The sequence below is a fragment of the Leopardus geoffroyi genome, chromosome C2, assembly GCF_018350155.1.
Source record: "Leopardus geoffroyi isolate Oge1 chromosome C2, O.geoffroyi_Oge1_pat1.0, whole genome shotgun sequence".
Classification (NCBI taxonomy): domain Eukaryota; kingdom Metazoa; phylum Chordata; class Mammalia; order Carnivora; family Felidae; genus Leopardus; species Leopardus geoffroyi.
In genome coordinates this window covers 65,762,464-65,789,684 of record NC_059333.1, presented here as the reverse complement: position 1 = coordinate 65,789,684, position 27,221 = coordinate 65,762,464, and the positions used below count along the sequence as shown (strand labels likewise).

At 43.9% G+C, this 27,221-nt stretch overlaps 1 protein-coding gene across 5 annotated transcripts in view; it reads right to left on the bottom strand.

The window, feature by feature from the left end:
- Positions 1-2,565: 2,565 nt before the first annotated feature.
- The window catches only part of LOC123610920 (protein ADP-ribosylarginine hydrolase), a 42,979-nt gene continuing 18,323 nt past the window's right edge, over positions 2,566-27,221 (bottom strand). For 2 of the 5 annotated variants that reach the window (XM_045502139.1, XM_045502141.1), the window contains exons 6-14: positions 26,220-26,397; positions 25,610-25,718; positions 24,517-24,618; positions 21,603-21,692; positions 19,238-19,405; positions 17,806-17,895; positions 13,890-13,998; positions 10,460-10,624; positions 2,566-2,894 (exon numbers count right to left, since the gene is read on the bottom strand). In XM_045502139.1, the coding sequence (XP_045358095.1) occupies positions 2,720-2,894; positions 10,460-10,624; positions 13,890-13,998; positions 17,806-17,895; positions 19,238-19,405; positions 21,603-21,692; positions 24,517-24,618; positions 25,610-25,718; positions 26,220-26,397 (1,186 nt within the window). In that variant the 3' untranslated portion in view covers positions 2,566-2,719. Of the gene's footprint in view, positions 2,895-9,429; positions 9,861-10,459; positions 10,625-13,195; positions 13,354-13,885; positions 13,999-17,805; positions 17,896-19,237; positions 19,406-21,602; positions 21,693-24,516; positions 24,619-25,609; positions 25,719-26,219; positions 26,398-27,221 lie in introns of those variants that run through there. The other 3 variants (XM_045502140.1, XM_045502143.1, XM_045502142.1) reach the window with 3 other exon arrangements.

The window sequence follows — 27,221 nt, the reverse complement described above, 5'->3', positions numbered from 1 at the left end:
GGTTTTTTTTTTTTTAGATATATTTGTAGATTTTTAGAATCAACCACAATGGTATCTTTATGTATTTGAAATATAGCATTACATGTAGGTACAAAGCATTTTATTTACTCAGTCTATGGAAAATTCTTGACATGACATGGATTTGTGAACCTCCTGCAGTAACCCCACACTAGAGATCCACACATGTGAAAAGAAAATCTTGGGTTTATATCAAAATTTTAGCAATAAAGCCTGGCAAATAGTTAGATTTGCTCTCAGGAGACAACAATAAATATTCTTTTATCTCATGAATACTTATTAAATATTCACTTGCTGTCAAACATTATGCTGGACATCACAGGCTTTAATAAGTGAATCATTCATGGTATCTGCCCTGAAGGAACTTGAGCTCTAGCAAAGGAGAGATATGAATCATAAGCACCATGCCCCTCTCCCCACCAAGGCCTTGCTAAGTCAAGCTCCTTGGGCCTGGCTCCTCTGAGGATTAATTAATTAACTCTCCTCTGAGAGTCCTCAGTCCATGTGTAAATAGGTTTCTTGTGAACCATAAATAAATATACGTCAGATCCCTGACGTATATACAAATAAGCACTGTGTCAGTCCACTGTGGAAAGCATTACAAGAGTGGTTTAAACCACTATATGACCTACAGAAATCCAGCAGAAGAGATCACTTCCTATTTCTGGTATTCGGAGGGGTCATGGAGAAACTGAGCTGTGCCTTCAAAGACAGAGTTAGGCAAGGCAGAAGCAATTCAGGAAAAAGAAATATGTGACTCAAAGACCCTACGCTGGAAGGTACAAGAAAAGCATGGCTGGAGGAGAACCAATGGCTCTTAGTGACTAACTGTGGAACCTAAGTAAGCTCTCATCAAAAGGCGATGGAAAGTGAGCAGGAAAATGGTGCACTCAGAGCAGTGCTCAGGGAGACTGCGTTCAGTGCATACCACAGAGTCTGGCAGAGTTTAGTTGTTTCATAAATGTTCACATTCTGAGACACCTGAGAGAACAAAGCCAGGAGAACAGTGTCAACCATTGAAACAGTCAGAGGGATTGTGAGGTACCAAGGGCCAGAATATATGATGGTGATGGGAACAGAGAGGCAGACACCTGAGAGATAGCCTGGGGGGAATTGCTTGGGAGAGGAGGCAAATCCATCTTAGAGGTTCTCCATCTTCTTCCGCATATATTCCTGACACCCTGGTTTCCTGTAGACTCGCCCACAAGTCTCGATGACGGAAAAAATGTGAGCAATGCTCTCAGTGGTTTCACTTCTAATTGTCATGGAATTGATATGTTGACACATGTCTCCCACTCAGAAATTTCCCTAGAGATCATGGGATTTTATTTCACTTTTGATTCACTTCTCTGACGTGATCCTTACCAAGAGCCCTCTTCTGCATAGCACATGATTGCCAACTGCCGATTGCCAACTGACGGTTGCTCAATGGCCTGGAATTGCCCTCTATACCCCCAACCCTCTGCTCTGAGTCCTAGTCATCCCTCAAGACTAGTACAAATGTCCCCTCCCCTCCCACACTGTCCCTGACATCTACCCCACCTCTGTCAGCATTAATCTCTCCCCTCCAGGACTCTCAGAGTCCTCTTGGACCACCACCCTCAGCTCTCACCTCCCCCCAGACTTTCTCTCCAGGTGCTTGAGGGCTGGACAGATTCTTATTGCCATAGTCCCAGCACCCCACATGGTGTCATGTGCCTGGCATTTAGTTGGTAATTGTTAGATCTTTGTTAAACTCAGCTGTCTAACATTTCAACATGGCCTAGATTAGGATTTTAGAAACTTCTAGTTCCACTTTCCAGTGTTCTTTTGCTTCTGCCTCCTGTTGAAGTTAGAACACTTTGTCTTTGACTCATGTGTGACTCAGGAAGGAGGTCCTTTCTTCTGGTTTCTCCAGGCCCTGCTGAGGAGCTCAGGCCTGCTGTCCCCATCTCCTGTCTGTGGACAGCTCAGACTTCTTGCCTGTTCCTCTCTGAAGTGTGTGAGATGAAAATGTGGGTCGCTCCTAATTTCTCCAATGTGATTTCTTCTCTTTTCCCTGAATTTTGTTTCTTGTAATCTGATTCCTCGTCATTCACCACATGTCTTCTATTTCTCTTGTCTTTTGCAACCTCCAGTAGCTCTCAAATTATTTTAACACCTGTCATTTATTCATCACAAACATAAATACACATATTTTTAAAACCCTCCTATTTACACTGTAATACTTCATCTGACCTAGTAAAATCTACTGTAGTGCAACATGGCCAGACACCTTGCCACTGCTGGCAAATTTTTATTAAATTAAGTTTAAAAAACAAGGATATGGGGATAACATAAGTAGACATTGGGTTAGGATGCCTTATGAACATAGTGTAGGGTTAAGAAAACAGAGCTCTGGAGTTAACCACTTGGATTCGAATTTTAGCACTGCCACATTCATGGTCTAGTTACATAACTGCTCTGTACCTCAGCTTGCTCATATGTAAAATAGCAATAAAAAAAGAAGAACCTATCTCATGTTGCTGTGAGAATTTAATGAAACATAAAACCATGCCTGTCACACAGTAAGCATTCAATACATTGTACTTATTATTAAGAGGATTGCCATCAGAATAGTGCCTGGACATAGCAGGCTTACAATAAAGGTTTGCTGAATGAGTGAATGAATGAATGAATGAATGAGTGTACATTCTGGTTTTGTGATAGCTTGTCTTTAGTTTTACCATTTCCCCCTGCTCTCCATAGAAGAAGTATAGCAAAGGGCAACTTCTGAAGTGAACCATGGGTTGAGAGTGAAAAAGGAACGATCTTGACTTTGGGGTGGACTGAGTTTCAAGTCCAAACCAGGAGGGCTGGGTGAGCACTTGGAGTTGTGAAGTTTCAGGGGCTGGTAACTGCAGGAGAGAAGGGGCATTTTCACTTGAGTCAGTCTGACCCCAAGAAGAGGGGTGTTCACATATTGGGCTCTCCTTCCCTGGATATTTGCCTAGATCTCTTTCCACTTCTCCACCCTCCAGTTCTGTCCAAACTAAGAATCTGTCTATACTGGTATGGGCCTGGGTAAATGTTAAAGACCCAGAGCTTCAGGGTAGCAGCAGGAATTTACTTCCAGATAAACACTGCCCCTTGATAGTCTTCAAAAGCTATTAAAGCTCACATTTGCATTTATTGAAGAGTCACTTAGAGTTATTAAAATCCAATAGAAGTGCAGTCTGGTTTGGAAGTGCAGTAAAAATGGGAGAGTGGCTGTGTTTTTTCTCCGGTGGCTGTTTGACTTCAGGCAATTCCCTTAATCTTTCTGGGCTCTTCTTTCTTCCTCTGACACTCTGTGGCTTGATGACTAATAAACAAGGGTTGCTTAAGGAACCCAACAATAATAATGATAATAGATCAACCTCAGAGGATCTAAGAATTTCTTTTGGAAAAGAATAAGAGAAATCAAGGAAGAAAGATAAGGATTAAGGCATAGAAGTTCCTGAATTCTAGGTTAAGAAGTTAAGAAGCTCTTATTCTAAGGCCTTTGGGAAAATCCAGTGAAAAATTGGCAGCAGGAGAATGATAAGTTTAAAGACTTTGTAGGAGTTATCTGGCACAGGTAAATAGAGGGGCTAGAGGGGAAAGAAGCTGGAGGAAGATACCAGTTCAGAGACTGGTGCCAAATCCAACGCCTTACCCCACGTCTGAGAAAACAGAAAGGAAGGGACAGATACCAGACACATTTTGAAGACATTGAGAGACATAGTGTCTAAGTGTAAATCAGGTATTGGGAGGGAGGAAGAGGGGGTAATTACTTTTTTCTTTTTGAGCATTATAATGTCTTGAGCCAAAGATAACTCAGGCTTCAAGCCTGATGTTGCATGCCAGTGTGGTGGCTATTGTCATTGAGGAGAGAGAAACAACTTTGGGGGAGATGTTGATTTTATTTTGGATAGTTTGAATTTGGGCTATTGTCAGGACACTGAATGGCCCCCATAAAGCAAATAGTTAATGTTTCATAAGTGAGAGAATACTGAGGATAGGGAGGATTTTAGGGCCTGGGACATAGAAGAACTCAGGCACAGGGATGGCCACATCACCTCCAGGCACTTCTCTTAGGAGAAGAAGCCAACCTCCTCTGGGGTAAATGTGGGCTGTGATGGTCACCCCAAGACCTGAGCATGCCGAAGAGTGAGGTCAGAGGTGTGTTTAAGGCTGGGGGGCAGCAGTGTATGTCTCTCTGAGAAGGTTACTCAGGACCACTGAACAAGGAGATCAAGGGCTGGGTGAGATTTTAGCAATATGAGAAGATTTATGTTTCAGTATGATTCCTTTATACACCCACAGCTTCCTCCTGGAGATATTTTTTTTTTAAAGACTTTATTTTTAAGTAATCTTTATACCCAAAGTGGGTCTTGAACTTACAACCTCAAGATCAAGAGTCATATCCTCTACCAATTGAGCCAGCCAAGAGCCCTGCATGGATACTGACTGAAATGACATACTGAAGGCCAGTCTTCCTGGAAGAGATAGAACTGGAAGTTCTATCTGAATGGCTGGTAGAACCTGAAGGGGATGGTGGGGGCAGCAGGTGCAAAGGCATGGAAGTGACATAGTCCACAGTATGCTTTAGGGGGATACTGGCTTCAGCACAAGGGGGACATGGCAGGTAACTTCAGTTAGGCAGAGTGGGGCCAGACTGAGGATGTTGCAAGTGCTAAAATCCAACTTGAGGAGGCCAGCCCGTATCACACAGTGGACAGAGCCCAGGTTCTAGAGGCACATGGCTTAGTGTGAATCCTGATTTCACCCATTGCCAGCTGTATGACCATGGACAAGTTGCTTAATTCCCTCTCCCTCCGTGTTCTCTGATATAAAATGAGGTAGTACATGGAACTGCTGGGAGGATTAATAAGAGAATTTATATAAAGGGATTAGAACACTATCTGACACATATTAAATGCCCAGGAAGTTTTAGTTTTTCACTTTCTCTTTCATAACTTTCTGTATTGACTGAAATTTTTTTAAAGAGTTGAGTTTTATAGTCATAAATAAATAAGAGTTTATTTTTTTTACAGGTTTTTATAGCTCATCCCTTCTAATGATTTCACTGCTCAGAGACTATGGTGTCTGAATGAATGCCATTTTTCAAAAGTAATGAAATCTCAGGCCCCTATAGTTCTGAAGGAAAATGTCATTCCACTTTCACACATGGATATGGATTGGCCAACTTGGAGCCAGTTGAACACCACATGGTAACTCCAGAGGAGAAATTTGGGGGTTTGAGTAACTTAGGAAGACAAATGCTTGAATAAGTAATTGCAAGAAACCAGTTTCTTTGAACCACTGTCAGAGCGTGTGTGAACTGGTATGACATGTTTAGAAAGTAATCCAGCATTACTAATCTTTTGATATATCTGTTGACCTAGCAATTTTCACTGCAAAAATTTATCATACAGAAATGTAGGAGTCACAATATGAGATAGATGCACACAAATATTTATTGCAGCATCATTTGTAATTGAAACAACCTCAATCCATCACAAAGAAAATAGTTGACAAAATTATGGCATATCCAGACTGTGGAATATTACACATCCAGTGAGTAGATTAGACCTGTGTCTAATTGGAGGGATAGTCATGACATATTGTTAAGTGACTACAGAAAATTGCAGAGTGATAGGTGTACTATGATTTCATTTTTGTTAAAAAAAAAAACTTTGTGTGTATATATTTGTATTTACATGGAGAAATGGGTAGAAGGACATACATACAGCTATTAACATGGATTACCTCAGGGCCATGGTAGTCTATATATCTACAGTTTGACTTGTTAAAATGAACATTTATTGATTCTGTAGTTTGAAAAATATATATATAATAATATTTGGGAGGTTTTTTGTTTGGTTTTGTTTGGAAATTAATCTGAAGACCAAGATTAAGAAGTGATCACCCAACTGCTTTAAGTGAATTCTGGTACCCAGACCCTGAGTTACAATCTTGCCTTAGAAATACCTTGTAGGGTAACTGAGGTCTTTGGTGATCACTGAATAATCCCAAAGAAAAGAAGTTAGAAGATGGTAGATACATTTGCCCCAGTAGCCAAAAAGAAGTAAAGCAGAAATTCCTGAAAGTAGAGACTAGGAAGTTTGGTGTGTTCTCAGCAAAGTCCAGGGACAAATCACTAAAAACATTGCTTGTATATATTTACGAAATTAAGTAGAAATTATCAGGAGCTCTTGGGAATGAAGTCATGCTAAAACTCAATCATATTATCTCTCTTTTCTCTCTCTCAGATCAGGGGATCATTACAAATATAAAGTATTGAAACTTTTCTCATAATATATAAGTAGTCAAGATAAACATGAATTAGAAATCTATGCAAATGTTCAGACCCAGAGTATGGATTAATCTTAAGGAAGCTTCTAGAAGTAGGGCTTTGCTCTTGACTTTCTCCTCTCAAGTTCTTGGATACAGATATAAAAAGAAATCTATTTAAAAATGCCATATACATTGGGACACCTGGGTGGCTCACTTGGTTAAGCATCCGACTTCAGCTCAGGTCATGATCTCATGGTTTGTGGGTTTGAGCCCCACATTGGGCTCCATGCTGACAGCTCAGAGCCTGGAGCCTGCTTCAGATTCTGTGTCTCCCTTTCTCTCTTCTCTTTCCCCTACTCATGCTCTGTCTCTCTCTCTCAAAAGTAAATAAACATTAAAAAAAATAGAAATAAAAATGACATATATGTGTATATATATATATATATATACACATATATATATATAATAAATATATAAAAATTACATAAAGCTTGGAGGGAAAGCTAAATGTTCCTAAGGATAAAATCGGGATATAAGTAATTCCTGACAAGTTGAAAGATTACAACAATAACATGTAAAGGAATTGGGTTATATGAAAAGTTCATTCAGGTTAAAAAAATCAACTCCACGAGAAAGAAAGAAATCAGAATCAGTAAGAATAGACTAAAAATTGAAGAGTTGAGGGGCGCCTGGTTGGCTCAGTTAAGCATCTGACTTTGGCTCAGGTCATGATCTCACGGTTTGTGAATTCGATCCCCTCATCGGGCTCTCTGCTGTTAGCATGAAGCCTGGAGCCTGCTTTGGATCTTCTGTTCCCCTCTCTCTGCCCTTCCCCCATTGGTTCTCTCTCTCTCTCTCTCTCTCTCTCTCAGAATAAATAAATAAACTTAAAAAAAGTTGAAGAGTTGCAGTTGAACCCTAAAGTGACTCTTGGGCTGAATTAATGGAGGATTATAATGAGGAACATGTAAAACTGTATACTTGGTGTATTCTGTGGGAGGAAGATTGAAAACATTGAGCCCAGTCCTGGGATTATGGCACAAACTGAACATATTCAGGGTATCACGACCAGAGGGAGGAAGGGTCTGGAAACCATGTTTGTAGTGCCACTTAAGGGAAGGGGTGTACTATCAAAGGGAATTACGTCTGTAATTGTCTCTGCTCATGGAAAGATCTCAAAAGAGGTCGTGAGCAGCAGGGGGTGTGGAAGGGAGACGATGCTCTTGCCCTGCCATCAGGCAGATTTTCTTGTTACCTCTCTCTTTTTTCAAATCTCACACATGTCCCACCTACTTAAAGCCAGGTTTCCCAAAGTGTGGGCCACTGGGCAGGATGGTTTAAGGTAGCACATAGACCCAGCATTAAATAACATTAAGTCTCCTGGTGAGATTGCTGTTTATGTTTTCATTTTCTTTCAAGTCACTGATTACATAAAGAAGAAAGTCTCTGGTGTTAATAAGGTTTGTCATCTCATATTTACTAATCTTCCCTTTTTAATAAGGAAAGGACAGGCCTGAAGTGGAGAGCCTTCAGCAAGGCACAACATCTAGTTGGACTTTTAAACATCATTATGTTATCATTGTATTAATTTACAAGAAGGGAAACTGGCTTTTCTTTTTTCTTTTTTAAGTTTTTTTCTTTTTTCTTTATTTTGAGAGAGACAGAGACAGCACGAGTAGGGGAGTCAGAGAGAGAGAGGGAGAGAGAGGATCCCAAGCAGGCTGTGTACCATCAGCATGGAGCCCAATATGGGGCTCGAACCCGCAAAGCCATTAGATCATGACCTGAGCCAAAACCAAGAGTCAGAAGCTCAACCAACTGAGCCACCCAGGTGCCCCTGGAAAACTGGATTTTCATTTAGGGTAATGATCTAAAATTTCTGGTGGGGAGGAAAATAAAATGTGAGAGAGTCTAATCATGCTTTAAAGTAAGAAGCTATTAGCAAAGAAGCACAGGGGTGTACTCAAAGGCAAAACTGGGGAAGATGAAAAAGTTCTGGAGATGGAAAGAGGTAATGGCTGTACAACACTATGAATGTACTTAATACTACTGGATCGTACACTTAAAAATGACTTAAAGGATTTTTTAAAGAAGCTAAAATGAGGGGCGCCTGGGTGGCTCAGTTGGTTGAGTGTCTGACTTTGGCTCAGGTCATGATCTTGTGGTTCATGAGTTCAAGCCCCTCGTTGGGCTCTGTGCTGACAGCTCAGAGCCTAGAGTCTGCTTTGGATTCTTTGTCTCCCTCTCTCTCTGCCCCTCCCCCACTTGTGCTCAATCTCTCAAAAATAAATAAACATTAAAAAAAAAAGTGTTAAAACGATTAAGTATGGAAGATTCCAGGGAGTACCTGCTTGTGGAGAAAGTGTGATGGTATGCGCCATATCTCTCTGGGGTTCCTCACCCACACCCCAGGCATTCTCCACCCTTCTCTGTCCTGCTTTATGCCCTGGGTCACATCAACATGCCTCTTGCCTTCTGGCTTCTGCTTGGAATCATTCATTGGGGAGCACTAGCAGGAGATGAGGGCAGAAAGAAGAGTGAGATTGGAGAATCTATTTCCTCAGTTCCCTCCCTACAGGATTGCTGTCCAGGTGATCATGTCCCTTGACTGAAGGTCTGGCAGCCCCTGTCAGTCTTGGGATTCCGGTGCTCTCTCCTCTTGCCTCTTCAGACCTAGGGCAGGATGAGCTAACTCAGCCCCTAGCCCGAGGGAACAGCACCATCCCTTCTGGTTTTCCCACTTCCTACTAAGACCTTTGTAAATAGTCCTTTTATTAAATTCTCCTCAAATTACCCTGTTAGAGCAAATCATCTGTTTCTTGCTGGACTATGGCTGTATACAAGGTAACTTACAACAAAGTTCGGGAAACACTGACCCAAAGAAAATTCATCTATATTCCCCAAAGATCTCTCTGATTCCCCAAACCTTCCAGATATCAAGAGAAGGCAATGGTAAGGAATGGTGAATGGTGCCATCTTTTTCCCAGCCCTCCATCCCCTCTCCTGTTCCAAGCACTTCTTCTCAATTGCTATTTTAATACAGAGAATTCAGTGCCTATTGTTTTCTCCATCCTATAGAAAATCACATTTCTATACATCACAGAATTCCATTCCAATAAAACAATGAAATCATTCAGATATTCCATGGTGTTTTATTATTTTTTTAAAAAAAAAACATTGTTCCTGTGAATGTTTCCATTGAATCCTAGGCACAGATGTTCAAGGATATGGGGCAATTGCAGTTAATATGCAGTTAAGTAGGAATAGAAAAGCTGAAGCGGTATTTTTGTAAGGCTGTTCAAATTGGTAACAGAGACAAAGCTCTGATAGAATGAGTTATCTCTCCCCTCTAAGGTGGCTATTATGGGGAAAATAACCACAAGTTTTGCCTTCTTTCTAGTAGTAATGGTCTAGAGTAAGTTGAACATAGCTCCCCGACCTCTGAAATCCAGGGAGATGCATCCTGCCCAGGCTTATACTATACACACTTTAGTTTCAGGTCATGAGAAACGGTCACACTCGCTTGTAAGTTCACTGGCTCAGGTAAGCAGACAGTCTGTTTGCTGCAAAAGAAGAGCAACAAGAAGGTATGCGCTCAGGGCAGGTCCCCGATTGCTCAGGAAAGAGGGCTAGGAGTTGTGTGCTCTTGTGTTACCATGATGTCAGATGAAAGAAGCCTATAGCTGTCTATTATAGGAGTCTACTACTCCTGTCCTCCAAGTGCCCAGGGGTGGTAAGACTAATATAAATTTGTGCTAGAGGCACAGGTAGATCCACAGCTGTGAATGTGACCAGTGGAGACTAAGGAGGAGGAACTATGCAATGAGAAGTCTTTGTTTCAATAAATCGTATGTAGAAACTGAATAAGACATATATAAAATAGATTTTATATGTATATATAAAATTATTCAGCTGTATATCAGATAAAATGAAGTTTCTTATATTGAAGTGGGAATGGGAAATTGAAGCCTACCCTCTTTGGCTTTTGAACACCTCCAACCCAAGATGGCCCCATAGGAAATTCAAGAAAACCCTAGGTCTTTGTCATTTCTGTTGAAGAAGCTAATCTCTGTGATGAGACTGTACCTCAACAAATGTCACATCTCAGGTCAGGATTGGTCCTTGTGGGTATGTATGGGGCAGGTGTGGATTCTGGGCTTACTTGTCATTGACCGGCAAAGGAGCAGTGCAGAACTTTCCAGCAATGGTAGTCCGGTCTTTTTTCCAAACTAGGTTGGAAGAATGAAACTTGAATTTCACTTGGTTTATCTGGCACTGTGCGTTGGTGTGAGCTATGATTCCTCTCCCCTGGAGTTGCTGTCTAGGTCTGCAAGGGAAAGGGAAATTAAGTTATTGAAGCACTTTTGGCCTTTGCTTCCCCTTGGCTCCTATGGGGTTCCGCTGGTAGCATTGGTTAGCTTTCATGCACAAAAGAACTCCTTGAAGGTGGGGACCTTGATCCTTTGTATCACACTAACCAGTCTCTTTGCACATATACTCACAGCTTTGAACATGGCTCAGAAAATAGTTGTTGATTTTTAAAAATATTTTTTAATGTTTATTTATTCATTTTGAGAGAGAGAAAGAGAGAGAGAGAGCATGAGCTGGGGAGGGGCAGAGAGAGGGAGAGAGAGAATTCCAAGCAGGTTCCACACTGTCTGTGCAGAGCCTAACTCAGGGCTTGAACTCATGAACCATGAGAGCATGACCTGAGCTGAAATCAAGAGCCAGAGGCTTAACCAACTGAGCCACCCAAACGCCCCTAGTTTTGTTTTTTTTTTTCTTTTGAGGAAGATTCTATACAACTTTAAAATCTGTTCCTTTTTTTTTTTTTTTTAATTTTAGAAGTGTTTTGAAATACTTCACAGGAAAAAAATAAGGTTTTTCCCTTTAAGAAGCTGCATGAATGGAGGAGCTGGCAAACTAACAGGGTATGAAGGATGCTATGAGTAAGTGGCCGAAAGACCTGGTTTGGGTAAATTTTCTAATTAGAAGGAAACCTTGGGATTTCACAAAGCTATAGAAAGTAGACTCACACACAAAGCTATAGAAAGTAGACTCACACATAAACTCCCCCCAGCCCCGCCTTTTTCAATTTCTATTCTGCAAGAGAGAAAAAAACCAACAAACAAGGAACTGAAGATAACCATGTTCTGATAGTCTTCTTCAAAAGAGTAATGCTAATTGTTTTGGGGAGAAGGAAGAATCTGTAGATATCTATTCCAATCACTCAGGGAGGATTTAAAAGTGTAGTGGTTGAGGGGCACCTGGGTGGCTCAGTCAGTTAAGAGTCCGGCTTCAGCTCAGCTCATGATCTCATGCTCCGTGAGTTCGAGTCCCACATCGGGCTCTATGCTAACAGCTCAGAATCTGGAGCCTGCCTTGGATTCTGTGTCTCCTTCTCTCTCTGTCCCTTCCCCACTCGTGCTGTGTCTCTATCTCTCAAAAATAAGTAAACATTAAAAAAAAAAGTGTAGTGGTTGAGGCTATGCCCAGAGATTCTGCTGCAATTGGCCTGGGGCAGGGTTTGGGGGTCAGTGGTGTTTAATGCTTCCCAGGTGATTCTAATGAGTGGCCACTTATGTGTCATTGTCAGGACTCTTGCCAATGTTGGCTCATTTACCCATGCAACCAAGAGGCAATGAAAACACCTTGTGGAAATAATGTGACCTTGAACTGATGAAGTGAAAATTATTCAGCTATAATCTGCAAGACTAACGTGGGCACCTGAAAATCTATGTTGGGGTCCTGATTGCCTGCGGGACTTCTCTCTGGCCTGTGTGAGCTGGAGCCCTGGCTGGTGGCAGGGTGTTTGGGAATCCAGAAATGTGCTCCTCTCAGTGGAAACTTGTCTTCCCTGGTAGTGCAATTAACCTCCAGTACTGCAGCCTGAGAAATATTTCCAAACTCCAATCTGATCCGGTCACTCTCCTGCTTCAAATTCCCAGTGGCTCCCCAAACTGCTCTCAGGATAAAAATAAAAATCCCTAACCTGTCCTTCAATGCCTGGCACAGTCTGGCCCTCAGCTGCAACCCCTGCTCCTTCCTTCTCCAATGCCTGACCCCCTGCTCTCCACTCCCTGTGCCATATTCTCACTAACCCCTGGCCTGGGTAACTCCTGTGAATCACTACTCAAATGTCAATTCAAACACTCCTCAAACATCACCTTCTCACACTTGGTCAGGCTCTGTCTCAGTTGTCCTCATGGCACCTGCCACTGTGGACAATTGTACATTTCTGTGCACACGCACTGGTCATTTCCGTGTTTGTGCTTCATGCGTTCCCCTGCCAACCACACTTCTCAGGCTCCCCTGCCAGCAGGTTCCAGTGAGGTCTAACTTGCAGGAGGCACGCACAGTGGGGAGACTGATTTGGACTGTGATTCCAGAGGGGATATATTTCCTGCCTGCTTCCAGATCCTGCTGGTATTCTACAAACACCTCTGGGCTTTCTTCCTCCAACCCCATAGGCGGAGTGGCCTCTGTTGCTGATCTCTGCAGTGCCTCATGCTCCTTTTGGGTTTCCAGCCCACCCAACACATTTGTAATTAGTTCCCTGGGTTGAAGTCCCTCTATTGGACTCCCAGCTTGGACTCTGGTTTCTGGACTGTACCCTGACCAAGACAGTTACTTCTCTGATTAGACTGGCTCCTGTTGGCTTGGGAGTAACTAACCAATTGCTTTTTTTTTTTTTAATGTTTATTTATTTATTTTGAGAGAGAGAGCATGCATGCAAGCATGAGCAGGGGAGGAAGAGAGAGAGAGAGAGAGAGGGAGATGGAAAGAATCCCAAGCAGGCTCCGCTTTGTCAGCGTAGAGCCCAATGCAAGGCTCAATCCCATGAACCAGTGAAATCATGACCTGAGCCAAAATCAAGACCCGGAAGCTTAACCAACTGAGCCACCCAGGCACCCCTAACCAATTGTTTTTTAAAGAAACATGCACCACTGCTGCTGAGTTCCTGTCCCCTGCCAGGCCTGAGCCTTCCTATAGGTGAAGTTTTCTGTCTTCCCACCTCAAGTGTGGTCCTGCCAGCCGCTACGCCCAGATGTGACCCTATAAGGGAAGGAAATGCTCAGCCCAGTTCCAGAGATTGGCACCACCTGGCATCAAGCCCTGCTGGCCTCACCTTGTACTCATTTGCTAACTGACCCTCTGCCTGTGATTCAGTTCTACTAACTCACCTAGTACCACCCCTACTTTCCAAGAGTAGGTGCTTCGCAGTCTCTGGCCAGCCCTCCCTGGGCTACTGGCTGAGGTCCTCCTACTTGCTGACATCCCTGACGTGGCCTTCCTGGAGTCCTGACTACTGTTTCCTATCAGGGACCCAATTACTTTGTTCTCACCACTTTTTGAGACATCCCATGAATGCTGTCTGCCTGCTTCAGCTGCTGTTGTCTGAATACACTATCCTTGGACCCAATACTGATCCTGAACCTGGGACGGTTGCCCACCATGTGTCTGTGGGGTGCATCTGTAGTAGGTGATGCCCTCACCCCCACCTCCAGCCCAGCGGGCTCGGGTCACCCATCAGTGATCGCACAGGGCCTGTTGTGGGAGATGTGTGCATGTAACGCGGGACACTTACGTACATGGTGATCTCGACCGAGGAAGTAACATTGCTGCTAAGGAAGGTGATGGAGATACAGGTATCCTTCTTTCTTGGCTCCTGCAAGTAAAACTCCACGAGGCTGTGATGCACTGGGAAACCAAAGCAGAGCAGATGCCTGGGCCAGAGGTCAGTGGGTGCAACATGCAAAAAGCCCCGGAGAGCAGCAGTGCAGGGATCTGAGATCTACCTCTTAACAGCCGTGTGACTAGCAGCAGATTATCTGTCATCCCAGATCCTGAGCTTCCTCATTGTAAATTGGGGATAATAAAAATGGGTCTGAATGAGAGTTAAATGAGTTAATACAAAAGTCCTTAGACAGTGTCTGTGCCTAGGAAGCATTCAATACATGTTAGTTTTTATTATTACCTATAATGCTAGAATGTCCCACTCCTCCCTGCTTGATGACATTATCTCGTTGGTGTGATTTTAAAAGAAGTGAAAAGGATCTTTCTTATACTAAATAATTAACTCCTAAAATAACCCTCCATATGCACAGTGTCAGGGAGCCCACTTGTGTGTAGGAGATGACTATTTCCCTCTCTGTGGCAGCTGGGTGCCTGTATGGCATCTCCACCCTCCCAGGCAGCATCGATCCTGGGGCTCTCAAACTTGCGTCATTGACATAAACCAGACGAGGAGCCTGGCTCATGGTGATGCCCCTGCTGTCTCTCTGGCAAGAGAAGTTAAGAATTACAGCTTCCCTAACCTCCTATCCTTTCCTTATTAAGGGGGAGACCCATCTGGTGGCATTTTGCAGTATCTTTAGTCTTGGGGCATTTCCACAGACTTCTTTGGTGATCGGGACATAGCTGGACAGGCAATTCTTCACTTCTGCCCTACTTGTACTTTTTCATTTGTCATGTTTTAAAGGCAAATGTTGGGGCGCCTGGGTGGCGCAGTCGGTTAAGCGTCCGACTTCAGCCAGGTCACGATCTCGCGGTCCGGGAGTTCGAGCCCCGCGTCAGGCTCTGGGCTGATGGCTCAGAGTCTGGAGCCTGTTTCCGATTCTGTGTCTCCCTCTCTCTCTAACCCCTCCCCCGTTCATGCTCTGTCTCTCTCTGTCCCAAAAATAAATAAACGTTGAAAAAAAATTAAAAAAAAAAAATAAATAAAGGCAAATGTTGGGGGGACATCAAGTGGATTTTGGTAGACTCACCACTAAGCTGGAGGAGTGCTATGATCCATCTGGGCTAATGGAGTTGGTAACAAGACTCACTGACAGGTGCTAAGATGCCAAGAACCCACATGGAAGAAAAGAGAGCACCGTATGCTTCCTCTCCACAGAGGAACACATCCAATGCCATGCCCCTTCTGTCTCTTTCTCAGTTGTTTGCTAGAGGATGCAGACTGTTAAGATAATGGGCAAGGGCTAAATTGTAGTGGGTAACTGAAATCTGGAAAAAAAGCTAAATTACATAAGCTTTAGGAATTGAATTCTCTGGGCTGACTTTTACATATTATACCACTTCTTCCTTTGCCAGCAGATCTCACCCATTAAGAAAGTTTCCTAAAGTTCTGCTTCTCTCTTTATATTATCTGGAAGCCCCAAGAGGGTCAGGTCTACTAACACTGGATGGGTGGGAATCAGTAGCAGAACCCAATCTCCGGTGCAGGAGTCAGACATGGGAGGCAGTAGACAGAGCCCTGCATGGTTGCTCAGGAGATCTGGATCCAAGACCTGGCCCTGCTGCTTACTCGCTGTTTCCTTTCCCTAAGTCACTGAACCTCTCTGTGTCTTGGCTCCTTCATCTACAACCCTCGATATCACCTCACAGAACATTGGCAAGGATTAAATGAGGTAATGGAGAGAAAGCACATTGTGTGAAACACTGTTCTATAAAGGGAAAAGTAATACTGTTAGAAAAACTATTTGGAGAAGGTTCTCTGCCCTGCTGGTGCATGTCTGGCAGGGGTCAGGGGCGACCACTGTCCTGTTGAACTCCGCTGAGACCCAGGCAGGCCGAGCGGGGCAATGGGCACCCAGTGCGTGGGGCATGGGAGTGGGTGACAGCGGGGGCTGCAGGCCGTTGGTACTACCCAAACTACCAAGTGGATGGCCTATCCCTCCAGGTAGAGGAGAGTCCCAGCTTCAGAGCTCAGAACAAAAAGCTCAGAATTGCAAGGCACAGAGCATGCAGAAAAGCAGGTACTCAGGCTGGCTTATTTCCTTCTGTAGCTCTGTGAGGTTTTTGAACAGACAGGGCCATGCTTCTGGGGCATGGAGAGGGAGTCTCACAACAAATACGAAACAGTCAGAAAAATTATAGCTATGTGAGTCTGCCTCAGCAGGGACTTTGAAATGCCTCTAGCCTCAAGTGTGCCCCAGGCTCCCTGCCATGTGTGTCCCCGGCTGCGCAGACAGGAAGGAGCCAGTTCAGGTTGCTGTGAAGCTGTCCCAGAACTGGAAGTAAAACTGGACATCTGGTCCTGGCATCGCTGCCTCCACCACTGGACAAAGCATCCTCCCCCAGGCTGACCTCTGGAGGGGGCGGTGAGGACAGAAGAGGATCCAAGAAATACGGTTGTAAAGAGCAGATTCTCAGAAGCAGAGGCAAAGAAGCCAGTGTGGAGGCAGGTGGTGACATGGAAAGAATACAGATTTTGGAGTCAGAAGACCTGAGTTGAATTCTGCCTTTTCCACACCACTGTGTAGCCTTGGGCACAAGGCTTAATCTCTCAGAACCTCCCCGTCCTCACAGCTAACTAGAGTGGGGTTGTCAAATGAGCAGATATATGTGAGAAGCCCACAGTCGACTCTTATAATCCACTTGTTCCTAAGAGGTAGCCATGAATTCTCTCTAGAATGATAAACACCCGCATCTAGTCTCCCCCAGTTCTCTGAATGATAAAAGGAAGGGAATTATTACTTATCAAGCTCCAGTCACTGTGCTAGCAACTTCCTGTATACTATTTTATTTTACCCTCACAATTGATTCTTTAAAGTAGATACTGTTGTTGTTCCCATTTTCTACATAAGGATGGAGAGTTCAGCCAGGTTAAGTAACTTGCTTCTGATGACACATCTGGTAGGTGGAGAAGCTGACATTCAAATCCAAGTCTGCATGACCACAATCTGAACTTTGGGCTCCATATCACATGGCAGCAGGAGTTCTGGTCCAAGGAAGGAATGGCCATAAAGAAAGATCCCTCCACCAACCAGACACAAGCTGATCAGAGTATCAGAGTTAATTTGGATGTACAATTTATCATCCTAACCAGCATACTTTTATCCTATACACACAATAAACCAGACAAGATCCTATGATGACAAGCACTAAGGAAGTATAATCACTCTACTTAAGATGCAAACAGCATAGGAGAAAATGATGCTTCAACCTGTAATATTTCATAGAATCTAAGACACATTTTTCTCTCACATTTAACATCTTTTACTGGTATCTTAGCTTCAGTGAAGCATAGTGGTTAGAAGCAACAGTAAATAGTTGGAGTATGTGTATGTAAGGGAAGTAGAGTAGAGAACAAGGTTCAACATTCCTTAGAGACCCTGACCTAACAGGGCTGCCAGGGTAGGAGACACATAAGATGGGCATTGAGGAGGGGGTGAAAAAAAGAAGTATGTGGGAAGGATGAAAACCTTCCCAAAAACCACATTATAGAGAACCCACACTGAAGCGAGGTGGGGAGGAACTAGGATAAGTATATAGACAGCAAGATACCTGATAATCTGCAGTAGAGCATGGGTTGGACTAGCTCTGAAAGTTTAGGGTCTAAGACCAGTAGCTGCTGCCCCTCACCCCTCCTATGACATCTTTGCCCCTGTCTTTCACCTCACGCCTGAGCTCCCATGCCATGCTAGACACAGCCCACGCCAGAGCCCTGGACTCTGCAGAACAGCACAGTAGCATACCTGAGCTACATACAAACCCCCCACTCACCACAGTACGGAGCCATGGAAGTGGTCCGGAGGTACACTTTCACTTCCTTGGGAAGCGGCTGTATCTTAACACCACTTTCTTCCATCAGCCCTGGAAATACAGAGGCAAAGACAAAAAACAAGACCCCTGAGGAGGCCATTTCAGTGTCCCATGACATGCAACCACATATTGATTAATTCGCACACCCATTCATTCTACAAACAACTACACTGTATGCTCATTATATGTCATGCCCTAAGGTGGGTCCCAGGATACATAGATTCAGTCCAGTCAAAGATAAACACACAAATACACAGGAAGCACATTTTTTAAGATCATCTGGCCCATTCTTAGGACGTATGTATCAGAAATTAGAAATTAGATCTCCAATTTGTAAAATAATCTGTTAGACAGTTGTTTTAACGGCATTTATATCCTTCACAGACAAAGCACGGAAAGCGTTTGACCTGAAGAATAGTGGTTGACAAGTTAAGGAAGGGCATAACAAGCAGGGAGTACAATTTGGACAAAGGCATACAGGGTGAGGAAACATGAAACATGAACATCCCTGGGGTGTTCAGTGCCAGGGAAAGTGTAGTGAGAGCTGAGGCTGGGGAAAGTGTGAGGTGGCTGGTCCATCACATTTGGGGGAAATTGTGGCATATCCACAATGAGTAGGAAGTAATGTTGATTTGCTTTATTGTGGGAAGCTACATCTACTTTAACATTTTGTCAAGCTGCGGTTCTGAGTAGCAGCTAGGGGTGGGAAGTGGGAGAATGAGGGCGAGAAAGGAACCATTTATACTCCCCCAGAGTTCTTCCTGAAACCCTTCATCTTGGAGAACCCTAGGATGTTCTCAGCAATGACCTGCACAGGGTGAATTGAGGTCAGATCCCTTAGCCTTTCCCCAGCCCCTCTCCCCAGACTAGCCTGGGTCATCCAGCAATGTGCCCAAGCCAGCCAGCAATTAGGCAGCCCTCCAGCTGGCACATGGTCACCACAGCCTCAAACCCCTAAAGGGGGCCATATGTGCCACTCATGGGGATTCCCCACAACACCTTGATTTAGAATCTATCAGGAATTGGAGAATGGCTGGCCTAGCTAGAAAGACCTATGGCAAGCATCTGGTCTGGGAGTGGGGGCAGCAGTTCTGAATTCTACTAATGTTTATAAAGTGTCCTTTGCCTGGACTTGCAGACCGGGGGCTGTGTGTGAAGGGTGTGTGCAGAGCAAGTAGAGTATCAGGCAACAGCATGGGTGGCAAGAGGTGGGATGTGGAAGGCCAAATGCCATCCTCCAGATGGGAACAGGCTGAACATTTCATTGGTGAATTTCCTTACTGTAGTTGGATAGACTTATTGACCACAGAAGAGCAGGACTTAAAGAGGTGACAACTAGCAAGACTTGAACTTTCCCCAAATTGTCAAAGGACGTCAAAGGGGTGGCATTTACCAATCCTTGGGCAGGAAAGCAGAAAGGGGTTAAAACAATCCAGACATTTTCCAGCAAGAAAGGCCTTGTAGTTGGCACAGGGAAAGGCCATCAATGGACAGGAATTCTCCAGGGCACTGATGTAGAGGTACACGGCCCTCATGTGATCACAGATCAGGTAACTGTAACCTTAACAGGGTAAAAAACACAACCAAGGTTTTAGTTTAAGACAAATGAAAATCCCTCCATGCTACTTATTATAACTCTATTGAATTTTATATTCCAGCAGGCTACAAATACATGGGATGTCTCTTGAGCCACATTTTTTAATGTTAATGGACATGGCTACTGCTTTCTTCCTTTTCCTTTTCCAGAGATACCTAAGCTTAATCTATCAAAAAAATTGTTTAATTTGAGATCCATTCTTCCATGATCATCAAACTCTCTTTCAGAAAATGGGAGCTTTCAGACAATTGGTGATCTTTACCCACTTCTCACAATGAATATCTGTCTACACATTTTACTTTCTTCATCAACACCCAACAAAATTTTTTATAACCTCATGATACTCATCCCAGCAATGAGACAATCAAGGGAGTCAGCTCTAGCGTTCTGAGGTCTTCAGAGTCCCCCTTCACCTTGGGACCCCCACTCTGGGACCAGTAACCACATCTGAGCTGTGTCAACTTTCTTTTTCCCATGGCTGGCACACTCTCTATGGGCAAGCTCCTTCCAGCTACAACAGGGAGGTGGGGGATACAAACTAAGCCCTTTTGAAATTGTATTATGAAGAAAAATAAAAAGTGGCCGCTGAAATGTCACAGAAATATTCAAAAGCCATTAAAACCAAACTATCCCATCTGGTTAAAAAAAAAAAAAAAAAGTTGGAAAATCTACAAATTGTGAAAGGAAACATGTTTTTGGATAATCAATGAATTTAGTAAATTAGATTAGGGATTATTCAATAAAATTGTCAAAAGAATCCTTAAAGTGTCAAAAATTTGGTAAGGCAAGAAAAGACTAAAAACATAGTAATCAGAAATCAGGATAAAATTCCTGTAAGAAATGCTGATAGGTTGGCTATGTTCATAAGAAGAATGTGAGAAGATTAAATAACCCTTGGTCCTTAGCTTTTGACAAATTTAATATTATTTAAAATAATGCTAAGAAGAATGAATTCAAAAAGAACATTCTAGGGGCACCTGGGTGGCTCAGTCGGGTAAACGTCTGACTTTGGCTCAGGTCATGATCTCACAGTTTGTGAGTTCGAGCCCCACGTCGGGCTCTGTGCTGACAGCTCAGAGCCTGGAGCCAGCTTTGGATTCTGTGTCTCCTTCTCTCTCTGCCCCTCCCCAACTTGTGCTCTATGTCTCTCAAAAGATAAATAAATGTAAAAAAAAATTAAAAAAAAAAAGAACATTCTAGAAGAATACATTGACCCTTGAACTTAATTATTAATAGCCTATTGTTGACCAGAATCCTTACTAATAACATGAACAGTTGATTAACACATATTTGGTGTAAGTGTAACACTGTATTCTTACAGTAAAGTAAGCTAGAGAAAAGAAAATGTTGAAAAAATCACAAGGAAGAGAAAATACATTTACAGTACTGTACTGTATCAAAAAATCCATGTATAAGTGGACTCGTACAGTTCAAATTCACATTGTGCAAGCATCAATTGTGTATTTAGAAAAGAAACTGTACATTTTTTTATTAAGTTCATTTATTTTGAGAGGAAGAGAGGGCAAGGGAGGACAGAGAGAGGGAGAGAGAGAATCCCAAGCAGGCTCTGCACTGCCAACGCAGAGCCTGACACAGGGCCTGAACTCACAAACTGTGAGATCATGACCCAAATCGAAAACAAGAGTCAGATGCTTAACTAACTGAGCCACCTGGGCACCCAAGAAATGTATATTTATTGAATGCACTCAAGATTATCTTAAAAACAATTTTGGGGAACTGTCAAATTTAGTAAGTCATCAGTGAATTGAACCTTCAGCTAGCCAGCTTTGGGCGTGTCGTTCTCCTTCTACCACAACTAAGCTCTGCAGAGGATGCAGCTAGTGTGGACCTGCCACAAATCAGGGCCCAGGAAAAATAGGGTTTATTGGCTTGAGTGATGATATATCACTGCAGGGCTTAAAAAGTGGGTAGGCCAGGAGAAGTATGGTGTACGCTTTTAATTTCGGGCACTCCTCCCCCGGAATTACTGGACTCCAAAGACATCCATTCAATAAGTGCTGGGAAAGGCATTATGGGGCATAACAAAGGACATGAGAAGGAAGACCCTCCTGTGTTCCACACTGGCTGACTCAACATAAAGGCTACTGGTGAATTCCAGCCTCTGGGGCAGCCAAACCCCAACTCTCTCTGGCTTTCTGACCTGCATGAATGAAGGTGGGACAGCCAGGTTGGTCTTGGCCTCCATTGACGAAGTAGTCCACGTGTCCAACAGGAATCCGAATACCCGCATCTGGAAGGAAGAAGAATCTCATTACTTCTGATTGCAGGGGCTTATTTTCCAGGCCCCACAGCAGGGTCCACTGGCAGCAGAGCCTGAGCTCTGCCTTTGGGAGCGCATCCACTCTGTGTGCTCCTTGGGTGCCCACCTCACTCCTAAGTGCTGTGAAACTGAAGAACCTGCCATCAGTTTTCTAAAGGTGTTTTTATACACTGGAAGGAAGCAAAGAAGAATAAAGCCATAAGATACTCATATTTGTCTAATAAATTCGAGAAAAATATCCCTTAACATAAGTTTTTATAAATTTTTTTTAATGTTTATTTATTTTTGAGACAGAGAGAGACAGAACATGAACGGGGGAGGGTCAGAGAGAGAGGGAGACACAGAATCTGAAACAGGCTCCAGGCTCTGAGCCATCAGCCCAGAGCCCGACGCGGGGCTCGAACTCACGGACCGCGAGATCATGACCTGAGCCAAAGTCAGATGCTCAACTGACTGAGCCACCCAGGCGCCCCTCCCTTCACATAAGTTTTTATAAATCACTAAATATTACAAGGTTGGTGAATTTCCTTGTCAAACACGGTTTACTTTGTTTTGAGCAAGAGTTCACATATGTATGTTTAGGGCCACATTTCCACAGTCTCCCTCATATTTTTGTGCTTATCTGACTGAGCAGAAATAAGACCTGGCTAATTTGAAACACTTTAGCCCTCCTCTCATCACTGTGACCTCAGCTGACTCCTCAGATGGGGTCAGAGCCAGCTGCCAAAGACCCCGGTTTTCCCCTTCAAAACATCTTTTCCCTTCCCACATCTATCACTACTGTAAGTGATCGGTTGCGTGTTATTTGTTTACTGGCATCTATCCAAGGGTTAAGCAATGACCTGGAAGTTATCCTTGCTTCCTCTCTTTCTGTCACTCCCTACACTTAGCCCATCACTTGTCTAGCCAACTCTACCTCCAAAATACCTCTCAAATCTTTTTTTTTTTTCGGTTTTTTAAAAGACTTTTTTATGTTTATTTATTTTTGAGAGAGACAAAGAGTGAGAGAAAGTGAGGGGTAGAGAGAGAGGGGGACAGAAGATCCAAAGGGGGCTCTGGGATGACAGCAGAGAGCCCAATGTGGGGCTTGAACTCACAAACTGTGAAATCATGACGTGGGCCGAGATCGGATGCTTAACCGATTGAGTCACCCAGGTGCCCCTTGAGTCTTTATATTTCTCTCTGTCTCTACTGCCCCCACCTCTGCACAAGCCACCACCATCTCTTGGCCTCTACTGTAAACACCTTCTAATGAGCCTCCAGGCTCCCCTTAGTGTCCCCTGCAACTTATTCTGTGCACAGCATCCACAATAATCTTTACAGGAAATCCTAATCGCCTCCCTGTTCTCACTGCCTGTAGAATAAAATGTAAACTCCTCACCATGGCCAGCCTGGTCCTCCTCCCTCTTCTCTAGCCTCACTCCCTGCCCTCTAATCACATGGTTTTCTTTCCTGTCCCCCACCCATGTCCAGGCTTTCGTTTGGCTGTTCTCTCCAACTTGAATGTTCTCCCAGCTTTTCCCAGGACTTGCTCGTTCTCATCCGCAAATCTCACCTCCTGGGACAGACTTTCCTCAATAATCCTTCCTGAAGTAATCCGCCTCCCCACCCCACAAGTCACCCTCTGCCCCACATCCTCCATTATCATACTCATAATGTGTAATAATGTCTGTTTACTTGCCTGGAAGCTCTACAACTTATAGCAGGGACTTGGCCTTTTTTCTGCTATATCCCTAATACCAGCACCATACCTGTCACATGTGAGTACCTAATGTTTATTGAAGGAAGTAATGAATGAATGCCCTCTCAATTAGTCTGTATTTCCATGTGGGCAGGGACCTTCTTCATTGCCTTGTGTGTTGCATTCTTGGTGCTAACTACATAATTCAATGAAAATTGGTTAAACAAATGGAATGATTTTTTTTCCTCTGGTCACATTAGGAAGAGGCTCCAACTTTGAAGGAGACTGAGAGGCCGCCCTCTGATAAATAGGGACCTAACAAGTCACCTATTTAGCAAATTTAGAAACAGAAATAGTTGACCTTGATAATTAATATGGTTAACCCAACAGCTAAGCAGAAGCCTGTGGTCTTTGCTTTCCTAACTGTGAGATGACAAAGGTGGGAAAGAGGGTTGAGTTACATGACTGCATGGGTTTCTTCCAGAATTATGAATCTGTAAGTGTTGGGTGCTAAGAAGAAGGCTTCTGAACAAAGGGAATGAGACATGGACACCTCTCACTTGAATAGCAGACTCTTCTGGTGAGGGATAGGCATGAATTGATCTCATACCCACCATCCTGAGCACAGGATCTGGCTAACTCCTGGGCATTTCATATCAAAGTAGAAATGAGGAGGAATGCCCATCCCCTTTTCCAGCTAGTCAGAATAGCTTAATTTGGTCACAATGGATTCAGAGTTGGGGGGGGGGGGTAGGATTTCTCATTTTTCACTGGACTGAAGGGCTGGCTCCTCCCTGGGAAGGAGGAAGTCTCGACAGGCCTGAGTATCTGCCCCAGAAGTGGAATGTCCCAATCCCATGGGGCCAGGCACATTCACCCTGAAAAAAAGTAGTATGACTTTCCCCTATGCCAGCCAGGCAGCAGTGTCCTCCCCCACCCAGCCTTGTCACAAGATTTAATGTTAACCAGAGATCAAGATGATGCTGGTAAACTCCTCACTACAACAGAAGCTCAGAAGGGAGGGAATCTTCCCAGAGCCACACAGGTAGATGCCAGCCTCCTAGCTCCTGCCATGCTCATCCCCCCCATCCCAGGAGGGTCACCCCCACTCACTGTCAGTGTCTGTGTGGATGGCCTCCACAAAGAGGGCATCTCCAGGGTCCAGGCGCTCCTCCAGGCTGGCTCTGGTGTACTCTGGTCCAGCGGGGTCCAGGCCTGCTGGGACAGACTGATGTCAGGGGCCCCTTTCATCTCAGCTTCCGGAACCCTCATGGACCCATCACACACCTCTCCAGGCAGTCCTTCCTGGTCAGATCCTAGAGTCCCCCAGCAAGGATCCAAGGGCAAGAGGACCATCTCAGGGCCATTGTACCCAGGAAAACGCATGCTGTGTCTCTAACTCTCAATGATGCAGCTTCTCTGGCTCTGAAGTGAGCCAGTTGGTAAGGGCTAATGTGAGTAATATTAATCCTCATGTACTCATAACAACAGCTATAATTTTTTGAGCAGTTACTATGTTCAAGGCCTTGTGCTAGTCTTCACAAGTAAAAATTACTGTCCCCAGGTGTTAGTTTGGGTCTGTTTTCCTCTTCCTCCCCCAAAGCAAACTCTGAGACAAGGATTTAAAGCATAAGTAGCTTTTTGGGAGTAGATCACAGAAAGCATAATGAAGGAGTGGAAAAAATGAATCAGAGCACGGGGGAAAAAAAAGTATTGAATGGATTATCACTTTGGGCAACTTGGTCTCATTCCACTGGGACCCTTCTGAGAGGCTCTGTAAAACATGACTCAGACTTGTCCCACAGAAGAGCCAGAAAGCAGAGTATTTACCACATAACTCTGGTCTTTTATTGATTGAGGGTAGCTTCTAAAGCATAAAATCCCTAGTGTTTTGCAAGTACTTAGCATAATTGACTAAAGGTGATTTCCACAGTGGGCCAAGGAGATATGACCTATTATAACTCATTTCGCAGAAGTAGTAACTGAGGCTCAGAAAGAAATACATGGCCTCTTATACTGACATTAGAGATCACACAATAACAACACAGTACTGTTTTATGTAAATGGCCACAATAAGTAAAGTTTAGTGGAAATAAATGACTTGGTCGTAAGAACAAAGATCCTTCTGCTTGCCTCAATAGAGGGATTTCAAGGGCGTTCTCTCTTTATCTCCAAACTTGGGGTGATGGGCAGAGAATAATGTTACCTGTGATCCGTCCTAACTGGCCTTCGTAGAAATATCCCACCACGCCCCCAACGTGGGCTCCCAGGCTAACACCAATGATGTGAATTGAGGACTTCGACACACCCAACACCTAGAATGGGGCATTTACAAGTGAGTTGCATTTGGGCCATGGCAACCTGGGCCTCACAGCGTCACACTTTTCCTTGAAGCTTCAGAATCCGAGGACCCCGGGGAATGACGTACCCACCACACACACTTTGGGGGAAAAAGGCAGAATTTTCATTCCATTCATCACTCAACTTCTTCCTAGAAACCCCACCTTGATGATTGCCTCACTTTCTTTTTGGTGCTCAACGTGTTTGAGTAATGCCCATGGCCACTCCCTCTCGAGTGACTCCCTATCTAACATGCAGTGGCACATTTTACAGAGGAGGAGCAGGAGGCTCAGAGAGGGCCACCTACTTGCCCAGAGTCAGCACTGTAAGTGGTAAAGTTGAGATTAGAATCGAAGACCCACAAGCCACTAGGTAGCTCTGCTTCCGCCCTAAAGCTCCTCCTCATATGTTGATTCTTTCTGTTTCCTCTCCCCTAATAAGCAGACAAAACTCCCCCAAAGCTCTTGTGTACCTACCAGTAGTTTCTTGAGGAAACGGGAGATCTCTAGGCCCAACTTAACCACATTCTGCACGGCTGAGAAGTAGATGCCCGTAGAGCCATAAACCCAGTCCACAGCAATCACATTAGCATTTGCTGCTTGAAGAAGGGCACCGATGAATTTATCAATCCAAGAAGGCTTTGTACCTAAAGCCCTAGACATGGGGCCAAAAAAGGATGGGAAAATTATCTGCAAGTCAATATCCATTGTCATGGGAATTACAGTGACATTCTCTATTAACAGAATAAACCCGGGGGCGGGGGGGACGATCAAAATGAATCAGGGGGATACATGGGCAATAAACCCTCTACCACTTTGAGCATAGGGAGGACATAATCCTATAGTCACCAGGGCTTCTGCCTGCATATATGGAGCCTTTGTGTAAATTATAAAAGAGTGCCTTTTGTTCTAGGTAGATGCAGCCTCATGCCTGGGCTCAGAACTCAGGTTGAATTCCAGCCCCACCAGCTCTCAGTCAGGTACCTTTGGGCAATGGATACCACACAAACCATATGTACTGACATTGCTTGTGTTATTTATAGAAAAAAAGAAAATAGCTTTGTACATTAGAGTTAAGATTTGCAATCTTAATTCTTATTCTATAATATATGCAATTCCCTTGGGACGCCTGGGTGGCTCAGTCGGTTAAGCGTCTGACCTCGGCTCAGGTCATGACCTCATAGTTCATGAGTTCAAGCCCGGTGTCAGGCTCTGTGCTGACAGCTCAGAGCCTGGAGACTGCTTCAGATTCTGCGTCTCCCTCTCTCTCTCTGCCTCTCCCCTGCTCACACTCTGTCTCTCTCCCTCTTTCAAAAATAAACATTAAAAATATATTTTAAAAATATGCACTTCCCTTGAAGAATGTTTTTATGTACTTGTTCTTTTGATCATACTTTCATTAATTCAATGGGTCAGTATTCCAGGTGCTTTGTGAGAAATAAAGAAAAATAAGATACAGTCTCTATTCTTCTGCAACTC